At 43.5% G+C, this 12,500-nt stretch overlaps 1 protein-coding gene across 1 annotated transcript in view; it reads left to right on the top strand.

Annotated features, from left to right (window-relative positions):
* ephb1 (EPH receptor B1) overlaps positions 1–12,500 on the top strand; it is a 110,603-nt gene that overhangs the window by 50,170 nt on the left and 47,933 nt on the right. Inside the window, exon 5 of the mRNA XM_076981300.1 lies at positions 11,354–11,462. Coding sequence (XP_076837415.1) covers positions 11,354–11,462 — 109 coding nt within the window. The remainder of the gene's footprint in view (positions 1–11,353; positions 11,463–12,500) is intronic.

The raw sequence follows: 12,500 nt of genomic DNA, 5'->3' as shown, positions 1-12,500 counted from the left end.
CAGACTGATATGATTCATTATTATCCATGGGGGATTGTGTGTGTGTGTGTGTGTGTGTGTGTGTGTGTGTGTGTGTGTGTGTGTGTGTGTGTGTGTGTGTGTGTGTGTAGGCCTGGGTGTGGTACTGGGGAAAAAGACATTGTTGAGAATCTTTTGAGATCTCTGTCTCACACACACACACCCCCACACATACACACACTCACACATGAGTTTAGTAAATGTTTTTTAGAGACAGCTTTATGTGCTCTCTCTCTCTCTCTCTCTCTCTCTCTCTCTCTCTCTCTCTCTCTCTCTCTCTCGTGGGGGTGGTTGATTAATTATGGTGTAGACTGGGTTCTCCTGCCAGAGATACATTCACACGGTGCCAGGGACACTGACTAAACACACACACACACACACACACAGGCACACAGTGCTAGAGGCATTGGCTCTCGCACACACATACACACACACACACACTGCAATGAAGCAAAACACTGAAATCCAGAGATATCCTGGGGTTAGCAAGTCCAAGGAAGCTGCGGTTAGTGAGTCCAAACACACACACACACACACACACACACACACACACACACACACACACACACACACACACACACACACACACAAGAGAAAAGGTGTTCATCAACACTCTTGTCACAGCAGGTATTAAATATAGGTTTAGCAATCTGGGACACACATAGACTCATACAAATCTATAAGTATACACACACACACACACACACACACACACACATTCTAGGTTGCCGATCCTGTATTTGAAAGCTCATCACACTGTTCTCCAGGCAGCTTAAAAAAGCAGGACACACACAAACACACGCCATGCTCTGGGTTTAACAGCTAACACACTCTCACACACAAAAACACACCATGCTCTGGGTTTAACACACACACTCTCTCCCTGACCGAGTCCCTCAGGAGGAAAAACCCACATGACTGTCCACACTCTGTAGTGAGAGCATCTGGTGGTTGACATTTGAAGCAAAGGTCATAGGTCATAGTTCATGGAGGACTAACGGGCACTGTCTCACTGTAATCATTGGTATCATCTGAATACGAACGAACTGGAAACACTCAATGTGTGCGCGTGTGTGTGCGTGTGTTTGTGTGTGTGCGTGTGTTTGCATATGTGTGTGTGTGTGTGTGTGTGTGTGTGTGTGTGTGTGTGTATACACGCATGTGTGTTTGTGTGTGTGTGTGTGTGTGTGTGTGTGTGTGTGTGTGTGTGTGTGTGTCTGATTGTATAGCTGTGAGTGTGGTATGGGAGAAGACATGGGGAGAGTCGTGTGATTGGTTAGCCCAAAAACAAGCTGCTCCTTTGATTGGTGAATCTGCAGTAGGCTCCACCCCCCAGTGTTTGGTGCTGTTTGGTAGTTTGGTTGTAAAGCAGTGAGTCGTTACAATGCTGGGCAATGACAGACATAAACAGGGTGATTATGATGGTAGTGGCAACGAAGGTGTTAACAACACAGTACAGTTAGCAGAAATGAAGATATAGGCAGCCCCCACTTGATACACATACACCAGTAGTGTGTTTCTGTGTGTGTGTGTTTCTGTGTGTGTGTGTGTGTGTGTGTGTGTGTGTGTGTGTGTGTGTGTGTTTCTGTGTGTGTGTAGTAATTAGTGAATGGGTGCAGTGATATCTGGCCGATGGTTCTATCCTCTGGCATTTGGCCATGGAATGACATTCGTTAATACAATTAGCACCAGACACAGGAGGAAAGGTCAGTCTCACTACTCTCTCTCTCTCTCTCTCTCTCTCTCTCTCTCTCTCTCTCTCTCTCTCTCTCTCTCTCTCTCTCTCTCTCTCTCTCTCTCTCTCTCTCTCTCACACACACACACACACACTGTATCTGTTCCATTAAACCTCAGCTTTTCCCACCAGTTCTCTCTCTATTTAAATCCACTTCAGTGCTTTTCAGAAGTGCCAGAACAGCATTAAAACACCATGACTGAGTCCTGCTAAATCAAATGAACACTGGAGGAGGAATGAACACAGGTTCAACACCAGTGTGTGTGTGTGTGTGTGTGTGTGTGTGTGTGAGGGGGCTCACACTCCCTCGTGTGTGCAGGTAGATCTTCATCACACAGGTTAAAGTGTTCTTTACATCTTTCCTCCCTAACAGGACGGGCAGTTTATCAGAATTACGGGCCGTTACCGCTAAGGTGGATCATCTCACATCCTGTAAATGTGGTCGAGTGTTCAGTGAGGCTGTACTGCTCTGTCTCTGTAGTTCTGGTACTGTGGAGCGAGGTTCTGCTCTCTGGGTCTTCATGGGTTCTTGTATCTGCAGGTCTGGAGGTCCAAACATAAACTGACACAACCTCACACAATCTAACATAAACTCACACAACCTCACACAATCTAACATAAACTCACACAACCTCACACAATCTAACGTGAACTCACACAACCTCACACAATCTAACGTGAACTCACACAACCTCACATAAACTCACACAACCTCACACAATCCAACATAAACTCACTCATCCTTACACAATCTAACATAAACTCACACAACCTCACACAATCTAACGTGAACTCACACAACCTCACACAATCTAACGTGAACTCACACAACCTCACACAATCTAACATGAACTCACACAACCTCACACAATCTAACATAAACTCACTCATCCTCACATAATCTAACATAAACTCACACAACCTCACACAATCCAACATAAACTCACACAACCTCACACAATCTAACGTGAACTCACACAACCTCACACAATCCAACGTGAACTCACACAATCTAACATAAACTCACACAACCTCACACAATCTAACATAAACTCACACAACCTCACACAATATAACAAACTCACACAACCTCACACAATATAACAAACTCACACAACCTCACACAATCTAACATAAACTCACACAACCTCACACAATCTAACATAAACTCACACAACCTCACGTAACATAACGTAAACTCACACAACCTCACACAATATAACAAACTCACACAACCTCACACAATATAACAAACTCACACAACCTCACACAATCTAACATAAACTCACACAACCTCACACAATCTAACATAAACTCACACAACCTCACACAACATAACGTAAACTCACACAATCTAACATAAACTCACACAATCTAACATAAACTCACACAATCTAACATAAACTCACACAACCTAATATAAACTCACACAACCTAATACAACCTCACGTGCTTTAGCTCCTGTAACGGAGACAGCCAAAGACATTGCAAAATCACAAAGTGGATTATTTTCACCTTGGAAGGCAAGAGACTAACCCAGCCACAGCTCTTTAAGTGTATGTAAACATAAACACTGGTCCTTCGCTCGGTAACAATCACCAAGGAATCCCTACTCCTAATGGCTCTCCTCTCCAAAAAGCTTAGGAAGACTTAACTTATCTGATCGTCTGAGAGTAAAACAAAGACCTTTAATATGCTCTGGCCAGGATCAACCCTTCTCAGGAGAGCACAGAGCACAAAGAGCAGGAAAGGTCTACACTCATAAACTTAAATCACAGGCCTATCTGATTCTCCAAGGTTTGACCCCATTTTATAACACCTTGAATTCTTGTGTTAAGACCCAGAACTAAAGGTGCAATATTTTAGAAATCCTTGTAACTCCAAATCCGAACTGTACATGGAATTGGAATTCAGCCTACAGGAACCAGCTCGGCGGATGCAGTCTAGAGACACCAAACATGACTATCTTTCACCCAAGGGAAGGACAATTATGCATGGAACCAATATCCAGCTTCCCAGCCTTCAGGCACCAGGACAGAGTACCTCTGAATTGAACATTATGTGATCTGTGGTTGATGTAAAGAAACCAATCGTGATCTTTCATGTATTAAGCATTAAGTAATGTTTCAGAATCTCTGTGGTTATATAATCACACCACATTGATGCATATCCATGTATTACTATAATTTCAGTAGTTAGATACACCTATCTTTGTAGCTTTGAATTGTATCGTGAAAGCATGTATGCATATACATATTCTTGTGTGTTCTGCTGTTTAGATATGCATGCTCATTAAGTTTTGTGTGTTAAGGTCATAGAGACCTACATATTCTCATATCCATGTGCTACATTGTTTGAGATCTCTCAATACACTTGTAGTCCAGTGTAATGTCTAATTGAGATTTATATATCTATCTGAGTATCAAAATGTAATGTGTTATAGTAAGCATATACATATACATGTTTTAAGTTGTCACTTACCAAATGTAACCATGTTCATATGTGCTTTTGTGACCTCATATTTATACCTGTCTGTGCATTATGTGTCATTCAGTGTCCAGAAGTGGAAATTAAGAATGGCTCAAGGTATAGGCTGGTAGAGTCAAATTAATACTTATTTAGGCAAAGCATACAAATCAATTTATTTGGGAATCAGAGAATTCCAATTGTCTTGAAATTGTAATAGTCTGCTTTTGTCTCCCATTAACTAAATCTCTGAGAGACGGGCAGGGTCACAAACCCCCCTTCTCTCCCTTCTCCCCTTTCTCTCCTTTCTCGGATTACCTCCTGTCCGGGCAGAGATTATGCATATTCAGAAATCAGAGTCCAATGATCACCAGAATAGCAACTCATGGGGAACTACAGTCACGCCCCTAAATGTTGCTTAAAAGGTGTCCCTCGAGAAGTGAAACGGAGAGTTGGAGTGATGCCAAGAGACCGCAATTAAGTTCGAATTTATCTAACTTCTAGGAGATCTTAGTTATAAATTACTTCTCGAGAAAGTGTTTTATTTAGTCTGTGTCTTCGTCAAACTTACTTTTGTTTTCATTGTTTTAAAGTCAAGCTCATCTTCCTTTCTTAGTTAAATTCGAGTTATTTCTATTTGGCCGATAGAAATTAACTTTAGTTCAACTTCGAAGTCCATCTCATCAAGTGAACTGCTACCCTCCAGCCACGACTGTGACGTCATCGCCAGGTCTTAGCGATTCGAGCCGTCTTGAAAGACAGACTCAGCTGACCCAGCCACTTCAGGAGTGAACGAACATTGAACGCGCGTCGGTCGACACGCCTTCCTTCCCCCGGACACACGCACGGACGTGCCGGGCTACGTCACAGTAAGACCCAGAGTTCACGTGCTGTTTTGGGGTTGCCAGTTCGTCTGTTAGCGAACAATTATATCTCTACCTCCCAGAGTCCGATTTAGCAATAGTTGTTACTATAGTAATCTATGCCCGGATCTTCTCTTCATACTATCCTACTTTCTATTCTTTGGTGTTTACCATTATGTATCTGGTTTGATTAGTAGATTCACGTATAGGTTTAGTTTCACTTTGAGCCATATCATCCCACATGTTATCCTTTATATCAATTGTCATATTAACCATTTAATAAATTTTGATATTTGTTCATTAATCTGGTCATGGTGGTAAATACATATTTTGATTGATGGTATTAGGTCACTGCGCGGAATCAGAACTTAACCCTTTGTTAATGAGACTGAGTAAACCATATTCCACCTATCTCCGTTATCACAATACTGGTTCCTGAGCAATCAGGATGGTGCCCCGTTCATAATCCATAAACTAACATATGTATCCGCTACACTCCTACAACTATCCAGAAGTTTGTAAAATGGATCATTGTGCCAAAGCTTTTTTTGAAGTCTATGAAACATGGAAATATTGAGTGTATTGTTCTGGTTACGTGGAGTAGGTCAGTTAGAGTCTGCAGGGTGTGTGTATGATCTGTGGTGTGGGGTGAGTTACACACACACACACACACACACACACGGCTGCATACGCGTGTCTCTAATAATACAGCAGTCACCGCTCCCAGATTGCTGTTCAGACAGAAGCCTCAGCAATTATTGGGCTTGAACTGAGCTCCACTTTTGAAGATGAGTGTTAGGAGACCTTGACTCCAGTCGGCAGGGTAGTAACCCTCTGAATCACGGATCAGGGGGAATAGGTTGATGATGGCCAGCTCAATCCTTTAACTTGTGTTTGATCATTTCATTTAAACCGCTGTCAGGCCCGTTCGCCTTTTAAGGTTTTAGAGTTGAAATTTTATCTCCAGTAAAGGGGAGTCTGGAAGTCTTTTTCTATATTAAAGGGTTCTATATTATATATATAACACCCTTTAATATAGAAAAAGATATATATATAATCCCCGAAATTCGTACTGATGTACTGACGGAGTTAGTCAGTTGATGTTGTGCTTCTCTCTCTTACACACACACACACACACACACACACACACACACACACACACACACACACACACACACACACACACAAATAATATACACATTCTCTACATCTATTTGAAAGATATAAGCAAGCACTAAAATTATTTTAATGATTTGATAATTAAATGAAAATGATTTCATTAAATAAAATCCCTCCTGGGAGATCCGTCCGTCCGTCCGTCCGGGTGTACGTGACCCAGTGTTCAGACACAACTGTCTCTGTGACCGTAGGTGAGGTCCGTAACTCAGAACTAACACAGAGATCGGGGAGAGCCACACAGTGCAGCTGTATTTTCTAGTGAGGCTATTCTGTGAGGCACACACACACACACACATACGCACGCACACACACACACACACACACACACACACACACACACACACAGGTGAGCTGTGAGGTGTGCTCCAGCAGACAGCAGCCCCACACAAAGCCCCAGGGCCTGTACTGTGTAAGCCCGAGGTGTTTTCCTGCCCCGGGCCCCCTCTGCCTCCTCTCTCACCCCTCAACACCACAGTAGCTCCTACCCACACCTCCTCCTGCTCTCAGAGCCCCGCCCCTTGTCTCCTCCTCCTGCTCTCAGAGCCCCGCCCCTTGTCTCCTCCTCCTCTTTAGTGCCCCGCCCCTTGTCTCCTCCTCCTCGTTAGTGCCCTGCCCCTTGTCTCCTCCTCGTTAGTGCCCCGCCCCTTGTCTCCTCCTCCTCGTTAGTGCCCCGCCCCTTGTCTCCTCCTCCTCGTTAGTGCCCCTCCCCTTGTCTCCTCCTCCTCGTTAGTGCCCCTCCCCTTGTCTCCTCCTCCTCGTTAGTGCCCTGCCCCTTGTCTCCTCCTCGTTAGTGCCCTGCCCCTTGTCTCCTCCTCCTCGTTAGTGCCCCGCCTTTGTCTCCTCCTCCTCGTTAGTGCCCCGCCCCTTGTCTCCTCCTCCTCGTTAGTGCCCCTCCTCTTGTCTCCTCCTCGTTAGTGCCCCGCCCCTTGTCTCCTCCTCCTCGTTAGTGCCCCGCCCCTTATCTCCTCCTCGTTAGTGCCCCTCCCCTTATCTCCTCCTTCTCGTTAGTGCCCCTCCCCTTGTCTCCTCCTCCTCGTTAGTGCCCCGCCCCTTATCTCCTCCTCCTCGTTAGTGCCCCTCCCCTTGTCTCCTCCTCGTTAGTGCCCCGCCCCTTATCTCCTCCTCCTTGTTAGTGCCCCACCCCTTATCTCCTCCTCCTTGTTAGTGCCCCGCCCCTTGTCTCCTCCTCCTCGTTAGTGCCCCGCCCCTTGTCTCCTCCTCCTCGTTAGTGCCCCTCGCTTTTTAGTTGTAGTTGGCAGTTTAGGAACATTTTGGACACAATCTTCACTGCCGTTTGGTGAGAGCCCTCACTACCTCACTCTTTCACTCTCACTCCATTTCACTCTTTTCACTCCATTGCTGTCACTCTTTCTTTCTCTCTCTCCCTCCCTCACTCACTCTCTCCCCACTCTCACGTTCTCTCTCACTCTCCCTCACTCACTATCTCACTCCCTCACTCTCTCTCACTCTCTTCCTCACCTTGCTCACAGTCCAACCCTCTTCAACTCTTCATCCCTAGTGTTCATTCCAGTGTCCAGTGTCCCTCTCTGTGTCCGTCCTCACCCCTGTCCAGAACCCACTGTCTCTGTCTCACTCCTGCTCTTCTGGGGCGCTGCAGCCTGTCTAGACGTATGTAATGTCCTTGCTCTAGTGAACTGATGTTAACATATTCAAGGAGCTCTCCCAAACACACACAATCTCCATTTCCTATCATTTCCAGGTGTTAAATTTTTTATTTTAATGAGATAATTTGTTAAAATATATTCTGTGTTCAATAACTTATTAAAATTTATTAACTTAAGAAATTACTTGAACAGGGCATCAACTAAATTAAGTAAAGTAACTGTGAATGTAAATGAATATTTTTAGCCAAAATGTAATTGCTGGGTTATATTTATTAATAGATATTTTAATAATAAATATATTTGCTTTTTCAACTAATGCATTCATTGCCTTCCTGAAGATACTAGAAGACCCTAATATAGTGGTGTTGTTATATTCCATTGTGTAATGAAGTGTATGCAGTATTTGTACATGTACGATTGTTGATGTGATTGATTATATTGATGTTATTTGATGATGTGCTGAGATATGTCCAGGCCTTCTGATGAGGTAGAGATGCTGACTGTTGTGTTGGGGACGTTGGTGGTGGTTGTGAACACTGGTTAGATTGTTGCTCTGGCTGTGAATGATGTGCTGAACTCCTTCGTGATCTTGATTTTACTTTTGTTGAGGATGGAGTCCAGAGAGTCCAGAACGTGATATTTGGATATTTGTGTTAAAGTGGGGAGTATAGTTGTGTTGATGTGGGTAGTATAGTTGCGTTGAAGTGTGGAGTATAGTTGCATTGAAGTAGAGAGTACAGTTGTGTTGATGTAGGGAGTATAGTTGTATTGAAGTAGGGAGTATAGTTATGTTGAAGTGGGTAGTATAGTTGTGTTGAACTGGGTAGTATAGTTGTGTTGAAGTGGGGAGTATAGTTGTGTTGAAGTGGGGAGTATAGTTGTGTTGAAGTAGGAAGTATAGTTGTGTTGAAGTAGGGAGTATACAGGACTGTCTCAGAAAATTAGAATATTGTGATACAGTGCTTTATTTTCCGTAATGCAATTAAAAAAAATGAAATGTCATACATTGTGGATACATTACAAATCAACTGAAATATTGCAAGCCTTTAATTGTTTTAATATAGCTGATTATGGCGTACAGCTTAAGAAAACTCAAAAATCCTATCTGAAAATATTAGAATATCTTGAAAAAGTATCCTATTCAACTAATCACTTGAATCGTCTAATTAACTCGAAACACCTGCAAGTGTTTCCTGAGCCTTGAAAAACACTCAGCTTGGTTCAGTAAACTAAATCTCAAGTATGGGGAAGACTGCTGATCTGACTGCTGTCCAGAGGACCATCATTGACACCCTCCATCAGGAGGGTAAGAAACAAAAAGAAATTTCTCAAAGAGCAGGCTGTTCACAGAGTGCAGTTTCAAAGCACATTCACAAAAAGTCTGTTGGAAGGGGGAAATCTGGCAGGAAACGCTGCACAACCAAGAGGGATGACCGCAGCCTTAACAACATTGTGAAGAAGAGCCGCTTCCAGAATTTGGGGGAGCTTCAAAGACAGTGGACTGAAGCTAGAGTCCAGGTATCAAAAGCCACTGTTCACAGACGTGTCCGGGAAATGGGCTACAATAGCCGTATTCCCATGGTCAAGCCACTTCTGAACTCAAGACAATGGAAGAAGCGTCTGACTTGGGCTATGGAAAAGAAGCACTGGACAGTTGCAGAGTGGTCCAAAGTCCTCTTTTCAGACGAAAGCAAGTTTTGTATGTCATTTGGTAGTCAAGGCGCCAGAGTCTGGAGAAAGGCTGGAGAGGAGCAAAATCCAAGTTGCTTGAAATCCAGTGTGAAGTTCCCACAGTCAGCGATGGTTTGGGGAGCCATGTCAGCTGCTGGTGTTGGTCCACTGTGTTTTATCAAGTCCAGAGTAAATGCAGTTGTGTACCAAGAGATTTTAGAGCACTACATGCTTCTATCTGCTGAAAAGCTCTATGGAGATGATGCTTTCATTTTCCAGCATGATCTGGCACCTGCCCACAGTGCCAAAACCACCAGTAACTGGTGTACTGACCATGGCATTGCTGTTCTTGATTGGCCTGCCAATTCCCCTGACCTGAACCCCATAGAGAATTTGTGGGGTATTGTGAAGAAGAAGATGAAAGACACCAGACCCAATAATGCAAATGAGCTAAAAGCCGCTATTGAAGCATCCTGGTCATCCATAACACCTCAGCAATGCCACAGGCTGATTGCCTCCATGCCACGCCGCATTGATGCAGTAATCTGTGCAAAAGGATTCCCAACTAAGTACTGAGTGCATTAATGGACATTTTCAAATGTTTGATTTTGTTTTGCTGTTATATTTTTTATTTTTTTACTTGGTCTGAGGAAATATTCTAATATTTTGAGATAGGATTTTTGAGTTTTCTTAAGCTGTATGCCATAATCAGCTATATTAAAACAATTAAAGGCTTGCAATATTTCAGTTGATTTGTAATGTATCCACAATGTATGACATTTCATTTTTTTTTATTGCATTACGGAAAATAAAGCACTTTATCACAATATTCTAATTTTCTGAGACAGTCCTGTAGTTGTATTGAAGTAGGGAGTATAGTTGTATTGAAGTAGGGAGTATAGTTGTGTTGAAGTGGATAGTATAGTTGTGTTGAAGTGGGGAGTATAGTTGTGTTGAAGTGGGGAGTATAGTTGTGCTGAAGTGGGGAGTATAGTTGCGTTGAAGTGGGGAGTATAGTTGCGTTGAAGTGGGGAGTATAGTTGCGTTGAAGTGGGGAGTATAGTTGTGTTGAAGTGGGGAGTATAGTTGTGTTGAAGTGGGGAGTATAGTTGTGTTGAAGTGGGGAGTATAGTTGCGTTGAAGTGGGGAGTATAGTTGCGTTGAAGTGGGGAGTATAGTTTCAGTCGTGATGTTCTACTGAAAGGCCTTCAGCATTGGTGCTAATGGGGTCATGTCTCTCTGCATTTTTTTGACGCAGTTGTGTACACAGTTTTCATCTCCCAGAATCATCACAGTTCTCTGTTGCATAGTGGTAAATATTTATTGGTATGACTGAGATATGCAGGCAGCATAGTGCTGTGTGGTGAATGGTCTTCCTCTATTCCATGTTTATGTGGGCAAATCTCACGTCTGTCTCCACTTCCATCTTTAGTGTTCTTTTAATGTTTGTGAATAGTTTTCTTCTGGGCTGTTTGGTTTCTGGCTGTTGTCAGTCATGTCTGAATGGCACCATTACTGCCGCTTGGTCCTCAGTGTCCTTGTATTTTTAGCCTGAGTTGATATTAACGTCACAGATTTTTTTCTGAAACTGTTTCCTTTATCTTGATAGTGTGCTGATAGATGACATATCAGCACTCCCAGTGTGAAAATACTGGAAAAGTATTTTTACTGCTGTTACTGCTGTTTATTGCTGTCATTCAAGATGGTTTCCATAGTGACTCTCTCTCTCTCCCTTTCCCTCTCTCTCTCTCTCTCTCTCTCTCTCTCTCTCTCTCTCTCTCTCTCTCTCCCTGTAGAAGACTACAAGTCCGAGTTGAGAGAACAGCTACCCCTGATCGCTGGCTCTGCGGCTGCTGGTGTGGTCTTCATCGTCTCTCTGGTGGCCATTTCTATCGTCTGCAGCAGGTGAGAACATCATCATCATCATCATCATCATCACTACCACCATCCTCATCACTACCACCATCATCACCATCATCATCACCATTATCATCACCACCATCATCACCGTCGTCATCACCATCATTTTCATCACCATTATCATCATCATTACCGCCACCACAACCACCACCATCATCACCATCATCATCACCACCATCATCACCATCATTTTCATCACCATTATCACCACCATCATCATCATCACCGCCACCACAACCACCATCATCACCATCATTTTCATCACCATTATCACCACCATCATCATCATCACCGCCACCACAACCACCATCATCACCATCATTATCATCATCATCATCACCATCATTATCATTATCACCATTATTTATAATTTCCAAACTTAATGCAAAAGAATGTGCTAACAGCCCTTCATCTTAGTGTGGGTAGTGTAGTCTGGACAGACTGTTATCATAGTCACTACTTTTAAGAACGCACTGGAAATGTTAGAGTCCCAGCACTGTACACTGTGGAGACATAATGGCTGTGTCAACCACGTCCCAGCGTAGTAGATGTGTTAACAACGTCCCAGCCTAATGGCTGTGTTAACAGCGTAGTAGCTGTGTTAACAGCGTCACAGCGTAATGGCTGTATTAACAGTGTCCCTGCGTAATGGCTGTGTTAACAGCGTAGTAGCTGTGTTAACAGCGTCACAGCGTAATGGCTGTGTTAACAGAATCCCAGCGTAATGGCTGTGTTAACAGCGTCCCAGCGTAATGGCTGTGTTAACTGTGTAGTAACTGTGTTAACAGCGTCCCAGCGTAATGGCTGTGTTAACAGTGTCTCAGAGTAGTGGCTGTGTTAACAGCGTCCCAGCATAGTGGCTGTGTTAACAATGTCCCAGCGTAATGGTTGTGTTAACAGCATCCCAGCGTAATGGCTGTGTTAACAGTGTCTCAGAGTAGTGGCTGTGTTAACAATGTCCCAGCGTAATGATTGTGTTAACAGCATCCCAGCGTAATGGCTGTTAACACCGTTCCAGTGTAA

Source organism: Brachyhypopomus gauderio, chromosome 19 (assembly GCF_052324685.1).
Source record: "Brachyhypopomus gauderio isolate BG-103 chromosome 19, BGAUD_0.2, whole genome shotgun sequence".
NCBI classification, from domain to species: Eukaryota; Metazoa; Chordata; class Actinopteri; order Gymnotiformes; family Hypopomidae; genus Brachyhypopomus; species Brachyhypopomus gauderio.
The sequence above is the reverse complement of the archived record's forward strand: the minus strand, read 5'-3'. Positions and strand labels throughout refer to the sequence as shown.